Source organism: Balaenoptera borealis (assembly GCF_965194805.1).
Source record: "Balaenoptera borealis genome assembly, chromosome: 11".
NCBI lineage: Eukaryota > Metazoa > Chordata > Mammalia > Artiodactyla > Balaenopteridae > Balaenoptera > Balaenoptera borealis.
In genome coordinates, this window is record NC_138868.1 from 5,599,695 (window position 1) to 5,615,530 (window position 15,836).

The window sequence follows — 15,836 nt, forward strand, 5'->3', positions numbered from 1 at the left end:
ACTGTATAGTACGGGGAACTATATTCAATATCTTGTAATAAACCATAATGGAAAGCAATATGAAAAAGAATATGTATATATACATGTATAACTGAATCACTTTGCTGTACACCAGAAACTAACACAACATTGTAAATCAACTATCCTTAAAAAAAAAAAGTAGAGTTGCCGCGAGGATTAGGAGTTATTCATGTAGGTGCTTAGAACCGTGGTCAACACATAGTAAGGCTCAGTAGATGCCAGCTGTTTTTACTATGTTGTTGCCTGTGAAAGGTACAGTATGTCCAGGTTAATCCCTTCTGGTTGGTGGGGAAACAGGAAGGGCTTCTGGAGGAAGAGGTGTTTTGAAGGAAGGATAGATTTTCATAGTTGTGAGGGTGACACACCCTGAACACAGCAAGCCTGGTGACTACAGAGGTGTCCAGTTTGAGGCCTCTTAGGAGCACCTACCACCAACCTGGTGCTTCTCATTTTACAGATGCCAGTGGCAGGATGAGTTTACACATGACTCTGGAGCGTTACACATGAAGACTGAAGATTTTTGTGCGTGCTTTAGGAAGATTAATTCATAGCTGAATACAGGTTAGATTGGAAACAGGCCAAAAAAAATAAAAAGCTGGTAGCATTAACACAAGAAAGGAGGGGAAAGACGTATGAGGTAGTGAATTTGGAGAACATGGCAACAAACTGGCTGTACTGCGGAGGCACGGGCCTCTGGGTATCCAAGCTACTGGGAACACTCAGCACTGTTGCTTGGGCATCTATTATGTGCCAAGCTCTGCGCCAGCTGTGGGGGATGACATGGTGAGCGACAGTCTGACCCCTGTCCTGGTGGAGCTTCCCAGCTAGCTGGGGTGACTGATTTTAAAGGAGTCCTAAAAACCAGTAGGGTGCTATTGCAGCATATGATCCAGTCTTGAGCAGGGTGGGAGATGGCTTCCCAGAGGAAGTAACATGTAGACTGCGGAAGGTGTACCAACAGAGGGAACAGCAAAGGCCCAGAGATGGTGGAACTGAAGTTAGCTATGAGGGTGGAGGGGAGTAGGAGGGGCAAATGGTGAGTGAGGAAGCTTGGACTTCATCCTGAGACAAACACACTAATGGGTTTTAAATAGAGAAGTAGTCAAATCTAAGAGAAATGTTCTGCCTGCCAACATGGAGGACAGGGGGCTGGCCTAGAGGCTGGGAAGCCTCAGGGCTCCTGCTGGGGTCAAGGTTCTGGACAATGCTGGCTTCACCTAGGGTGGTAGGCATGAGGTCATCGAGAGGTGGACGATGGGGCTCTTGTGATATTTAGATGGCAGAATTGACACTCCGCCTTCCCCCTGCAACATGGAACATGGCCACATCCACATCCAACCTCAGGAAGTGGCCTGGGAACCAGCTCACCGTCCAGGATTCCGTGCTTTTCCAGAACGTGCAGCAGAATTGGAGATGGTCCTTAACAGCTTGGTGAGTAGGATGGGCAGGGATCCCCAGATGCCCTGAAGGTAGTGATGAGAGCCTCCTCAGGACCTCCCGGGTGGGATTTCAGCTCTCCTGAGATGGTGCAGTCAGGGCTGAGGGCAGCATGTCGGACAGTCGTCTAAAGGCTGGAAGCCTGTACTCAATAAGAAGCAAGACACTGTGGGACAAATGCCGAATGGAGCCTGTCTGGCACACACCTTGTGCGGTGACCGCGAACAGCATTGTCCTTGAGAGGCCTGTTCTACAGCTGTAGTGGTTGGAGGTTGGCCTTGGCTAATGGCTGTCCAGGATGGCAAGATTAGAAACCCCCAGGCCCACTCTCAGGAGAGCATCACAGGGGTCCTTCCCAGCTCTCCTTGAGGACTCTGTAGGGCCACTCCAAGCACTGCTTTGTGGGGAAAGGGTGGGGGTCCAGTAACCTCATACTTAAATTTTCACATCTATTAAGAAGTTCCCCTTCATGAAGTAAAATGTTTTGGTGTTTCCATAAGCAAGTGCTGCTTTTTGACATTCAAAAAAAGAAGGCAAGACAAGTAGTAGAGGCACATAGCAGTTCTGCTGCTAACTCAGGGATGAAGCAGGAACTGCGGGCCTGGGGTGGGGGAGGGGGGGGGGGAGTGGGAGGCGAGAGCCTGCAGGACCTTCTGACTCTTCCTCTTTCACATGGGCGCACACACACACACCAAGGCAGAAAAGGTGTTGTTGTTGTTGTTGTTGTTTTTAAAACCTTTTTATTTAAAAAAAAAAAAAACCAAATCAAAATATTTCCCATTGGAGGCTATTTCATTTTTTGTCTTTTAAAAATTTTATTACACAAATATCTCCCATTCCCACATGTCAGAGGAAAGATGTCCTTGCTCTTTCTAAAACCAATAGTGGAGAACGTTTAGAAAACAAAAGTCCAACTAGCTTCCCTCCTTCCCTGGCCCAAAATAACCCCAATGTGTCAACTGAGATAGCATGACTTGTCCCCTTAATGCTTACATTTAATTTAATTTTTTAGCACAACATTGGAGATTGACTCTAAATCAGCAACAAAAAATATATATTTACAATATTTCTCCGAAAACAAAAACACAACCAAACCCTTTAAACATAGTGACTTTAGGAGTTTTATTTATGGAGCAGTTATTTTTTAATCACCAAGTGATTTTATATTATATATATATATATAAATTTTCTTCCTTTCCTTGTGGTCTTTCGCCCCGGTGCTCGGAAAGATGGAGGCAGGTTGTCTGGTCCCGCGGTCTGAGGAAGGCAGGCTCTCCTGGCAAGGCCGTGTCTAAGAGCAGATTGCAGGAAATTCGGCAGAACTCCCAGGTTCCTCTGTCTCCAAAGACAGACATTTCTTTCCTCCACATGGACCAACCCTCACCTCTAAAAACCATTTTCCCCCTCACAGTCCCAGAGAAAAGGAAAACCCAGCAAGGGCACAGGTCCATTGGCTGCCACTCGTGAGCTCCCTTTTCTGCTGACCAATTTACGTGCGCGGTAAAAATGCTTGTTTTTCCAAACCAAAAACAACAAAAATAGAAACCAAAACCCAAAACAAACCATCAGCTTGGAAATTTCTGTAGATGAAATGTCCCAAAGTCAGAGGCACTCTCCCGGCACAATCCCTGCTCTGAAGGGGTCTCTCCACCTCCCCTTTTATAAAAAGACAAGAAAACAAAACAAAGTAATCTTTTCAGTATTTTCCACAGGAGCAACCAAAAAAAGGCAGGAAGCTTCCAATTATAGGTCATTAACAATAATATTAATAAGGTTTTTGCTCAATACCCAGGGTTCTTTACAGAGAAGTTCCCCTAACTGAGGCACTCTGGAATAAGTCACTGGCATTTCCTCAAAGTTTCAGCCCCAGTTGGCTGGGGCCCGGAGACCAATGGAAGGGGCAGAGGGTCACGGGAGCAGACTGCTGCTTTTAAGGTGCAGCCAAGAGAATCAGCAGATTGGAAGAAACAGACACAATGCCACCCCCTCCCAAGACCCAGTTTTCTCTTCGGAGGCCTGTCAATGCCAGGGTCAAAGCTGGGCTAGGTGGCAAAGAGGGAGCCCCTCTGCCTCTATTGCTTTGGAAGTGGCAAGGGTGCATGTGGCGTCTCTCCTTGGGGTGGCTCACACTTCAGACCCCTGGTGCCTGGGCTCCTTCCCCTCGCCCCGAGGGCTTCAGGAGGAGGAGAGCCTGAGACTGGGCTGCAGGAAAGGGGCCAGGAAGGGATGGGCTGGAGGACGAGAAGGTGGGGCAAGGTTGTGCTATCGCTATCCTTACAGATGGGGAGCAGAGTGCAAATCCGCGTCTATCATTTATAAGCTCTTGCCACAGGCTGCTGCTACTGAGCATCTCCTCACACACTTAAATATTGACCCAAAAGAAATTCCGACCTTTCTTTCCATTTTTTTTTTTTTTTTTTTAAAGTGCAAAAAGCTCTCTGCTGCCCTAGAGAGAGGATCTTTGGACAGGCCGTTCAATGCAAAGTAAGAGGGGGCAGCTGATGGGGCTCGACACAGGGCGGTGGAGTGGGAGATACCACGCTCCCCTCCTTCCCTCCACACACACGCTTAATACACTCAGCCACACACACAGAGGCACATGCACACCCCCTTCCATGGCTGCAGGCAGAGGGCAGGTGACTGGCTTCTAAGCAGGACCTCCCACCCCTCCAAAGGTGCCACATCAGTGAGCCACTGGGGCTAGACACAGGCCAGGGCTCTGGTGGCTACGGGACACCTGAGGCCCGGAGCCTGCTGGGAGGCAGGTGGGGACTTGGCCTAGTTCTCTGATCCCCCCCAGCTGGGGGAGATAGGCTGCTCCCTCTGAGGACACGCATCCTGGGAAAGCCCTATTCAGGCGGGAATAAGGTAAGTGTGGAAAAGGGCAGGGCAGGGCAGGCTGAAGAAGGAGGGGAACGGGGAGATGGTGCCTGTCTCAGAATCTGCCTGGGAAGCAATAAAATGGGGGTGTCCCTGGGGTAGACAGTTCCAGCTCCTCTGAAGAGCCTCAACCCCAATAAGTGCAACAAGGACTTCACAGAAACTAGCAGGCAAGTCTGGGCTGGGGGAACCTCATTATGTGAACTACCACGAGCATCGGACAGGATCAAGCTAAAGGAGAGGAGAGGAGGGAGAGCACAGACACAACAAGAGGTTTTAGACACCTCAACAGCACCAGTGTGATCTGCATGGGGCTGGCGTTCCTGGGGCTGCTGGCCCCTCCTGCATAAGCCGGGAGAGTGTGACGGAGGAGAGACACGCACTGGACACCATAAGGAGAACCTGGCCACGGAGACAGGGCCACTTTCTTCCCTGGGAGTTTGCTCAGAACCAGGCACTGCTGGGGACCATGGATGGGGAGGAGGACCCCAGGGCCCAGTGCAGATGATGGTTGCACAGACACCCCAAACTGAGAGCCCAGCCTCCAGGCAGGCGAGTGAGCGAGTGGGTGAGCAAGCGAGCAGGCACTGTGACAGCACACAGCCTGTGCTTTCCCCTCAGATCAATTTGCTACCCCCTTCTCCTTAGGAGGGAGAGAAACAGGCAGGTAAGCCTGGTGTCCACCACCCTCTCTGCCCCGCCTGTAAGGGAAGGGCTCAAGGGACAGGAGAGCAGAGAGGGAGTGTGACACTGGCCTCAGAGCCCGTGCAGGGTCGGGGAGAGAGGCTCTCCTGGCTGGGGAGTCAGGGGAAGATCGGTTTCCTGTTCAGTCTGGGCTGGGTGTGTCTTAGCTGATCTTCTGTATCAGCTTCTCGTCAGACAGGCAGTAGAGACTGTTGATGGACAAGTCTGAGATGAAGTGCTCGCAGGCTTTTCGGGTGATCTGCTTGCATCCTCGAAGGTCGATCAAGGTGACGTTGGCGATGCGCCGTAGGTAGATCAGGGTCTGGTCTGTCAATTTATTGCAACCTGTGGGGAAAGTGACCACAAGGACAATGCTATGTACACACAGCCATAGGAGCCTCAATTTCCCAGCTTTCCCTCAAAATGCTAAACAAAAGCCCCCTTTTTCCCATAACTACCTGGCTCAGAGACCAGAAGTGCCATCAGCACGGTGGCCTCTGAAGGCCCCCTGCCACCGCACTCCCTGCGCTGCAAGGCTCACCAAACTGCAGCTGGGTGGTGTCCGTGCTCTTAGGCACCTGACAACTGCTCGAGGCCTTAGTTCCCATCAGCTAGCTACACAAGGGACAGAGTTCCATGTCCTTGTCCAGATGTCAGGAAACAAATTATCATGGTTTAGTCAACAGACCATGTTCTTTCTGTTCTACTGGTCAAGCTCCAAGGAGGGCTGGGCTTCTGGGAGGCAGGGGGCAGTTTGTCACAAAACATCACAGCGCCATACCTGCCATGTTGAGCTCTGTGAGGGAGTAACGAGTGGAAGACCCAACAGCGGTGAGTAGATTGGAGGACTGATCTGTCAGGTGGCTGCAGTGACTGAGGTCGAGTCGAGACAGGAGGGGCATGTGGCGAATGATGAGGCGAAGCGTGGCATCTGTGATGTCAAGGCCCGCCAGCCGGAAGTCGGTCATGTTCCGGAGCTTGCTGCGATTGTCCTGACCTGCACAGGCGAGAGAAGGGCCTAGATCAAAATTCTCAACTCTAGTCCAGCTCCAAAGCTGCAGGCAGCTTCAGCTACTTGCTGGCCAGGCCCCCCCTGCAGGGGTTAATAAGCAGAACTGCCCACACGCTTCCCTTCAGGGAGTGAGCAGTGCGTGGGGGCCGTTTCTAGGAAACCAGACACGTTTTCTTTCTTCCCAGCTGCTGGACTGTGCCTCACTTACACAGCAAAGGGGTATGTGTGGAATGCTCCTCTCCTTCCCACACTCCGCACTTTTCTAGACTATCACGGAAACAGCTTTCAATGTTCCACCTCAACCGTGAAGCCTTCCTGGACTTCCTCGGGCTTATACTCTCTAAGCCCCAAGCTCCACTAACCCACAAAATGGACTTACTCCTTTCTTTGTTGGTAGTTATCTATAAACAGGTAACCTGTACTTGTACGCAGTCCATCATTCTGTTTTCAATTTGCATTTTTCTACTCTTCAACAGCATCAGAACCTTAGCTTCTGGGAATGAAGTTCAGCTGAAAGACAAAGTTACCCCAAGAGGAGCACAGAGAAGTCAGGCCCAGAGCATACCTGGTTTATCAGCCGGTGGAGTCAGCAAGTCCCGAATTTGAGGGTCCTTGATTCCTACTGCCCACCGAAGATCAAGGGTCCTGAGAAGGGGGCAGCTGGAGGTGCTGAGGGCAGAGACTGCAGACCAGGAGCAGCCTGCCAGGAGGAGGTCTTTCAGTCCTGCAATGGAAGGAAACAGACACGCAATAATACACTCTACCGGCCCATCCAAAGCCTCAACTACCAGCTGATCAGACCAAGGTAAACAGATCCCCAGTCTAATGGAGAGAGGGACCATGTCCTAATCTTACTCTAGTAATCCAGCTCAAAGACTCCTATGCTTTCCGAAATTACATCTAACTCTGGTGGTAAAATGGATTGCTTAGTTCCTACCAGAGTCATGTAAGTGTGAGTGACTTCCTCTTTATCCAAGACCTCAAAATGCTTAAGGGAACAAGGCCTTACAAGGGGCTGACTGAGGCAGCATCTTACTCACATTTCCTCTTCAGTGGCTACGCTGAGCAGGCCCGCAGGGCTGGCAGCAGCACCTGACCCCGTTCCCTTCATCGTCTACCGCAGTGACTGGCCCGCCAGTCCAGAGTGGCACCGTGGGGACTGGCAGTTAAGGTGGCCCAGGCTACGTCTCTTGCTAAGCAGAAAGGCAACAATGGCACAGACTGCTGCCCTAAATTGCCCTAAAGCAATTCTAAGAAGCGCTGCCAACAACGCAGCTTTCCCTGCCTGCCCTTGGAAGGACAGCGCAGGGCTGCTCACCTGGCAGCCTATTGACGAGCCACGTCAGTTGTTTTTTGGAGATGTTGGTCCAACTGAGGTCGAGGCTAACTGGCTGCCTCTTGATGATGCCACTGAGAGCCTGGGGTACAATAGCCTTACACCTACTCAAGTCAATTTTTGTCCAAAGTCTCTTGTCGCAGCACCTGTGACAGAAGGAAAGAGAACTAGCTGTCGATACCTGATGTCCCTTGTCAGAGGAACTTCACCACAGGCTGCTGGAGGCTTCTGGGAAAAGCAGAGCACCTGGAGGATTCACCTTCCCTAGATTCTTCTACATGCATACAAGGATCATGCCCTGTCATTTTTTTGCCTCAGAGAATAGGGATTACTTGACCAGTTCACCCTGATTTACTCTGGATGGGCTGAGAACACAGCACAATTGTTAGGGACACACAATAAAACAATATACTATAACCCCTCATTTGCATTAAAATGGTATGGCTCCCATCAAAGTATATATAAGGGAACATTAAAAAATTTCTTGACTTCTCACTGCTGGAAGCTACTAGGCTTCCCTCTACTCTCTCCCTCATCACAGTCTCTCCCAGCTGCCTGAGACGCAGGGCGCTACGTGGCACATCCACAGTTCATTTTGCCTTGAGCTCCACAAAGAGCCATTACTGTATCAGGTCGAAAGAGGCTCTTTATTAAAATCAGGCCTGGAGAGTCCTCTACCACCCTTGGGTTTCAGTGCTATCTTTACATTTTCTAGCCAGTCCAGACCAGAACTGAAAGGGAGAGGCCTGCCCTTCCACTGCAATCTACAAGTCCATAGGCCACAAATAGCACTGCAACATGCAGGCTTCTGTTTCATATTTTACAGTTCCTGCTCCCCAGCCTGGCTCAGAGTCTGGCTGGCAGGGGAAGAGGAGACGGCACATAATGCGAGTCTTATGTGGCTTGGCCTGGAAACTGAGGAATAGAGCCAGGCAGGCCCACTAGCCCTATGAAGAGAAATATTAGGAGAATTTGGGTAGATCACATATTAATTCAGATTTGGGAAATAAAAAGTTTGCAAAGAATGGAGTCTTTATTTAAAGACTGAAAAAACTTCACCAATGGCACATGAAACTTCTATGGCAGAAACAGGCTGCTTACAATAGAGCAGGGGATCTCAAACTTTAATGTGTATCAGAATCCCCTGGTGGAGAATTTATTAAAAACAGATTGCCTGGCCCTGCCCCCGAGGTTCTGATTCAGTAGGTCTGAGATGGGCCCTGAAAACCTGACTTCTAACAAGGTCCCAGGTGATGTCACTGGTCCAGGCATCACACTCTGAAAACTACTGCAATGGGATTTGACCCAGATATAAAGGATATGTCCTAGGGTCCAGGAGCTTAAGGGAAAACAATGCCCAGTGGAAATCTTTATCACCTCTAGGGCTCCCCCCCCTCCCTTGTCTTAACGTTTAACTTGAGAAGAAATGGCAGGTCTCATTAAGAAGGACAACTAAGTCTCAGGAAGCTTCAAAACTGAACTGCTTGCTGGAGAAAGGAATTCCGATCCAGGTTTAGAGGATGAGAATTAAAACTATGGAAAATTGTGAGCCTGTGAGCACCTTCAGAGTTTTTTAAAAGCATGTATACCTCTCTCGTTAGATGGAGACATAACTGAGGCAGGGGCTTAACAGCAGTCATCTGTGTCACCAGCACCAGGAGAGTGACTGGCGTATCACAGGCTCTCAGCAAATGCATAACAAGTTCAGTTGACTGTGGGGTAGGGGGATTATGACTCTGAAGTTTTAGCACAAACTACAAATCCATCCCACAGGCCCAAATGTACAAATCCATTCTTAAGTCCAGTAAAGAGAGATGGGAAAGTAGCAGGGAGAGCAGGCAAAGGGCCAAATTTCCCTGATGACACCTGTAGGCACAACTGGCCACATCTTTAACAGGACCCACCGTCTGGGGGACAGACTGGGTTGATTTAATCCTTTAGGACCCGACAAGCCTCCAGATGCCAAGACACATGCTGTTCTCATATGGAAACCTGCCACCTACTCCCGTACCCCTATTCCTGATCCCTGTATCCCTGCTCACCATTTATACCACGTCTTGCACACTCGCATACATTCACAAAGTTCTCTGCGGCTGAGGTAGCGGAAGACAGACATCCAGACCTCCCGCTGCATCCAGCTTTCGTCTCCATCCTGAGCCCAACTGCCCCGGCCATTCAGCCTGGCTGCACCCCCCTCCTCTGCACTGTCATCTTCCTCCTCCTCCTCCTCCTCTTCCTCCTCCTCTCCCCCCAGCCCCTCCTCATCCCCACGCTGGGGGGTTCGGGCTGGGCAGTGCTGCACTAGCACACGGGGGGAATGGCGAAGGTTGGCAGAGGAGGCCGTGATGGCCTGCAGCTTGGGCACAATGGATGTCCCGTGGAGCTCTTTGGTGGGCCTCTGTAGCGTGACAGTGAGGTACGATCCCCGGATCTTGGCTTTCTCAACTTCAGACAGCTCCTTTTTGCCGCTGGGATTGTTCTCCTTTTCCCGTACCATGGTGCGCTCTGTGGCCTGCAGCCGCAGCAACTGCCGCCGTTTGAAGCGCTCATCGCGGCTGGCACTGTGGTGGTCGCTGGGGCCGGCCCCAGGGGATGAACGAGTCACCACGCCCCGGGGGGAGGCCGGGTCGTGGATGAGCTGCAGCATGGAGGTGGGCGAGTGAGGTGGGGGCGTGAGGGGCTCGTCGCAGCTCCGCAGGGGCCGCAGAACTTTGGCTTGCACGGCTTCTTCGTCGCTCTCTTCCATCTTCCGCTTCTGCAAAACAGGCCCCCAAACGCCACGTCAGTGCCTCATTTCTTCAAAACCCTCTACACTTACAGGGTCAACCTCACTGTTGCTCTCAGAAGCCTAGCGAGAAGGCAGGCCACTGCTTTTCTATGGGGAAAGGGATCTCTGCATGCTGCACGGTGGTCATCTCCTCCGTCTGCAATCTAGACTCTGCCAGGATCAGCAACTGAGCTCACATCTGTGCTGGAGAAAGCTGATTACAGAGCAAAACCCTCGAAATAGGTCACTTGGGAAATCTACCTGTGACAGAAAGGTCTGTGTCCAAGTATAGAGGAGTGGGATCCAAATTTGGGCTGCATGATTCCATAGCCTGCCCTATTCATCTCTTGTCCCAATTTTTTGGTTATAATTCCCTGGGTAAAGAAATCCTTTAAGGAGGCCACAACTCTACCCCTATGCCATCTGACCATTTTAAACACCCAAGAGATGCTTCTGTCGGAAGAAAAGCAGCCTACATATATATGTGAACTAGGATGCTGATTGTGATAGCAGTAAACACTACTGACTTTTAGCTCTACCAGGGTCTAAGCTCGACCCTACCAGGCTGCTTCTTCCACTCAGCGCCCCACGCTGTCCCGGGAGACCAACCACAGGTGAGAGATTAAGCCGAGAACGAGAAACTGCACTGCTCCCAGAGGAATCTCCTCAGGATGAAAATGAGGAATTCAAGTTTGGTGAAGCCAACATCTCACAAAAAAAGCACAACCTCACCCTCTGCCACTTGTGCTCACCGGTCACTTGTCCCTTCCTGGAGCCCACCTTGGCTGTGCTGCAATGAAGCCTAACCAATGTGTTCCACTAGGTATCGTAGCAGTAGTTCAGATTTTCCTTAAGGAGACATTTTGTGTCCCTATGCAAGAATTCTGCTCCCTTTTCTCCTTATATTCTTATATCACTATGGTTGGAAGAGAATGACCAACTTTTGGGTGGTGGCTTTTACAATGCATTAGAAGGTAACACTAAACACAGTCTCTGCCAATCCATCTGCTACAGCAAGTGCCCACCACCACCACCACCACCACCACCACCACCACCAGTGAAGACACATGTAAAAGCTATTACTAAAAGAACTTGCTGCTAGTATAAGAACTTGGAATAAGGAGAACTTTAGCACTAGTCAACTCCAGAAATCCTTGCCCTCAAAGATATTTAGACTGAAAATTCAATGACCTCAGTGCCTAAGTGGGAAGAAATAGAAAGAAAACAAGGAAACGTGTCCTGACTCCTGCGCAGGGTACCTGGAATCATCCACCAGGGCATGGATGACTGACACGAGGCCAACGGCCTCCTCTGTATGTGCCCTTAACAGGTCTTGCCTTCCTGGCTGGAGTAACCAGCGTCTTTTTGGTCCTTTGACATGACTGGTGACCACTGGACCAGCAACAGTAGTAGCCTGGGGCCAAGGTCATGGCACTGATCCCCTCCAGAGAAGGGACGGCCTCTGTAGGACACAATTGGGCACGAGGGCAGGGCTTTCTGCCACAAAGGTGAAGATGACAAAAATGTAACCTGCCTAACTGGAAACTCCAGTATACCACCGTATTTACCAGCTGACTCAGGTCACTGCCTCCCCTCAAGTTTCATTCCTCATGAGCAGCCCAAGTTCACCTCATTTCCCTCCTCAAACAGCCCAGCTGTGGCTCCTCTTTTTCAAGGGCCCCAAACTGTAAAAGAACCTCAGGAATTTGCAGACCCCCAAGGGGGACAATATTCAATAATACAAAAAAACAAAATTTAAAATTCAAAAGAAATATAATTAACCAAAGGAAAAAAAAAGATAGCAAGCAAAACAGAATAAAAAATAATCTTGCAAATAAAGATGCAAAGGCAAACGTTATCCTGAGCTTGATGCTTCCTTCCTTCTCACAGTGCAAGTTTGGAGAAAGTTCCCTTACCTGGGTTTTCTCTGAGCTGTCTTCCTGGTAGCACTTTGGACACTCCCAGCAATTTGGCAATTCCTCGTTAAGCAAACCCTCTCCATCCATCTGTAGGCAGATAACGATGTTAAAAATCTGTCTCATTTAAAAAACAGACAAAACCCAACCTGTCTCTTAAGCTTCCTTTATCAAACAATAACACAGCCACATGGTTGGGAAGAGTTACCCACTCTTTAACACACTGGTCCACAGGGGAGAAAGATAGAGAACCATCTGGCCTCACTCCCAGACAGTGGGAAACTGGCCATCCTCACTCTTGGTTACCTGATCAAGTTTAGACTCCAAGAGAAGATTCCGAAGAGTCTGGGTCAATCTGGGGTCTCTTCCCCTGACACATACATTCTCCTGAGGGTCTCATGCCACTTTGTAAAAGGAACTGGACACACAGGAACAGTGCCAGTGTGATCTTGACAGTGGGGCATAATGGTTATGACTTAGTTATGGTTTGGGGTCTCTGTGACTCAACTGTTCAGTGAGGATAAATAACAATACCCATTTTACAGGGTAGTGGTAAGGATTAGATGAATTACATATTATGTAAAATGTTTAGAAAAATGCCTGGCATGTAGTAAACACTTTGTATTAACCATTGTCATCATCATGAAGATAATACCTTATTTTATCAAATCTAAGATGCATATTTTCACTTTGGAATCTTCTGAAATTGGGCTGCTTCTCACAATTAACAGTGTCTTATAATCACTGTCAGCCAGGTGGCAGTCATAACATAGTTGACACCTTCAGGAAGACCAAGAAAGTACCAGCACCAATGCACTTTAGATTTAAAGAAAACTTAAAGAAACAGGTCAGACCCAACTTCACAGCGTTGTCTTAAAGATTAAACAAAGGAGTGCATGTAAAAGAGTGCTTCTTCACTCCGGCTGCACATTAGAATCACTCGGGAGCTTTTGAACATGCCTGGGCCCAGAGTCCATGACAGAAGAGTTGACTCAACCTCTGAGGTTGAGGTCTGAACCTATTTTTTTTTTTTTGAACCTTCTAACTACTTTTTTTGGCTGTGCTGTGCGGCTTGCAGGATCTTAGTTAGTTCCTTGACGAGGGATTGAACCCAGACCCTCGGCAGTGAAAGTGCGGAGTCCTAACCACTGGACCATCAGGAAATTCCTGTTACTAATTTTTTTTTTTTTTTAAAGCTCTCCAGGTGTGCACCAAGCCTGATACAGACTGAGCACACATTAAATGTTAGCTGACAGTATTACTCTCACCATCTTTCAGGAACTAATGTCCAGAGATACAATGAAGTATGTAACAGAGGTGCTTAAAGGCATGAGGCATTCCAAAACAGACTAGGCTATTCCATGATGGCCTGGGGACTCCAAACATACCCACCAGAGGCCAGACTGTAAGCTCCATGAGGGTAGGAACCAGGACTATTTTGTGTACCGGTTTATCCTCAGGGTCTAGCACAGTGCCTGACATTGAATACAGACACTAAATCAAGAGCAGATGTCAGACCACTACATGACCCACAGCTGGTGGCCCACAGTAGGGATGCTGGCAGCCTCTCATGACAGATATTCCACTTTCCCCTGCTCCACTCAGTATCTTTAGACATTCTATCAGCCGAGACCTCATGGGCCCCTTAGGCCTCTCCTCACCTGGAGGCAGCCAGGATGAACAATCTCGTTGCAGACACAGCATTCCATGAGTTTCTTCTCAAAGTCCTGTGTCTCCTCATTTTGATCCACCTCTCCACAGAGGGAACACGTGACTGAGTGAGGCAGTCTGGGCTACAAGAGGACAAAGACAGAAACCAAGAAAAGAGCAGGCTTAGATCCTTATCATTTCAGCTTCCCTTTAACCGAAGATGGGACGATTTGGTTCCTGTAATTCTCTAGTAAACACTTGGAGAGCACAGAGACCGGGTGGTGAGAAGAGAGGTTTTGGCAGGAAAAAAGGCTAAGGAAGAAAATGGGGAGCGTCAACTAGCTGAGGACAAGAGACCAAAAGAGATCAGTTTATTTTCAGTTGGCCTGTCCTTGGCCTCTCAGGTCCTTCCTTTCTAATCCACTTAAAGAGGGGACAGACAGCAGTGATTTGCCCTTCAAATGCTGGTCCCTCATTTGAAAATTGGCTAAGGCTGAAAGATTAAATTAGATTATTTTAAATATTAGATACCTTCCTTCTAAACCCAGAGAAAAAAGGGACAAAATGAAGAAAGCCATAAAGAGAGCAAAACCTTGTCTTCCCAACTCTGAAGTCTACACTATGTGTATTTCGGTCCCCTGGTACCACCCCCCCCTCCCCCATATTCTTTACCCAGCAGATCACTCACTGCCAAGCACTGCCGGAGAACACAGGACTGCTTCATGCGACCAGGGCCCCCAAACTTCTTCATGTCCCTGCAGTAGTGGCAGACACCACACTCTCCTTGCACACAGGCTTTGCATTTTCGACATCGCACTCGTCTCCGCCTGGCTCCTGACACTATGGGGGAGGCAGCAGCTGGCCTCACAGGTGTTAAGCGTGGAGCTGGTTTCATAGTGTGAGGCTTTGTGATGGGGATGGTAGGAACCCGCACCTTTGGCCGGGTCGGGAATTTAAGCTAGAAAGAGAAAGCAGTGAGGTCAAACATATCAGGTAGCTTTAAGGACTGGAGAGGGTAGAACATTACACGGCTTGGCAAACTATGGCCGGAGGGCAAACCGCCCACTGCCTGTTTTTGTAAATAAAATTTTATTGGAACAAAACCATGCTCCTTTGTTTATGTTTTTTCCATGGGTGCTTTCAACCGCAGTGGCAGAACTGAGAAGCTGCAACAGACTGTATGGCCTGCAAAACCTAAAAAAATTATCTTTATTTATTATATTTATTACCCTAATATTATCTTTACGGAAAAAGTTTGCCAATCCCTTCAGACTACTTCAGCCCCATCCCTCACACTCTGCTGAGCTGCCCTTCCCTGAAGCTTTCTATGTACCAAAGTCATTCCAGGGGCACTCTAATATTTCCTTATCCTGAATATTACTACTCAGAATACATTCCTGAAGAAGACAGTAAACTACCTGAGGGTGAGACGAGTCTTGTTCTTTATTATTCCAAATCCAAGCTTACAACCTGGTACACAGGAGACACTCCAATAATAGTTAAGGGTGGAATAAATCTCTAAGGTATATGTTTATAATTTTAGCACTTGTATTTTACCCCGCTGGTTATCTTTTCAAGAACAAGGACTATGTCTTCCACTTCTTTAATTTCCCACTGTGCCTTAAGTACTTTTCTGACACAGAACACTCAACAGCCAGGGCCAGAAATGCTGTTTTGAGGCAGTCCCATGTGGCCATGCATGAGCCAAGTGGGACGACACTACTTAGGAAGGAGGAAGTGGTTCTTCAAAGACATCTTTTAGCTCCACACCTTTATATTCTGCCTAAACGTTCCTGGAATGTGATGGCTCTGCAAGTTTTAGCTGGGGAACCAAAGAAGGGCCTAATTTATTTGCCGGACTCACGACCAGCATCAGAATGCTATCACTGACCTTGACAAAGAACAATATGGGAAAAAACTATACAGGACCTGACTGAAGAGGCATGAAAATTCATAACTGACAATTTATTAACTAATGGGTAACTGTTTTCCTCTCTTTTCAATTCAATACTTAAAAGCCCAAATTAAGGGGAACCTTGAGAGTGTGGTCTCACTCCAATATAGACACATTCTAGCCTTTTAAATGTGTATGCAATTATTTTAACTAGTTTTACATCAGATGTATGAAAATAA

At 48.6% G+C, this 15,836-nt stretch overlaps 1 protein-coding gene across 7 annotated transcripts in view; it reads right to left on the bottom strand.

Moving 5' to 3' along the window:
- Positions 1 to 2,561: 2,561 nt before the first annotated feature.
- Positions 2,562 to 15,836, bottom strand: part of KDM2A (lysine demethylase 2A) — a 105,275-nt gene continuing 92,000 nt past the window's right edge. For all 7 annotated transcript variants that reach the window (XM_082340802.1, XM_082340805.1, XM_082340804.1 and 4 more), the window contains 8 exons: positions 14,392 to 14,661; positions 13,715 to 13,846; positions 12,054 to 12,143; positions 9,413 to 10,125; positions 7,353 to 7,516; positions 6,600 to 6,758; positions 5,804 to 6,019; positions 2,562 to 5,367 (listed from right to left, as the gene is read on the bottom strand). In XM_082340802.1, the coding sequence (XP_082196928.1) occupies positions 5,186 to 5,367; positions 5,804 to 6,019; positions 6,600 to 6,758; positions 7,353 to 7,516; positions 9,413 to 10,125; positions 12,054 to 12,143; positions 13,715 to 13,846; positions 14,392 to 14,661 (1,926 nt within the window). In that variant the 3' untranslated portion in view covers positions 2,562 to 5,185. The remainder of the gene's footprint in view (positions 5,368 to 5,803; positions 6,020 to 6,599; positions 6,759 to 7,352; positions 7,517 to 9,412; positions 10,126 to 12,053; positions 12,144 to 13,714; positions 13,847 to 14,391; positions 14,662 to 15,836) is intronic.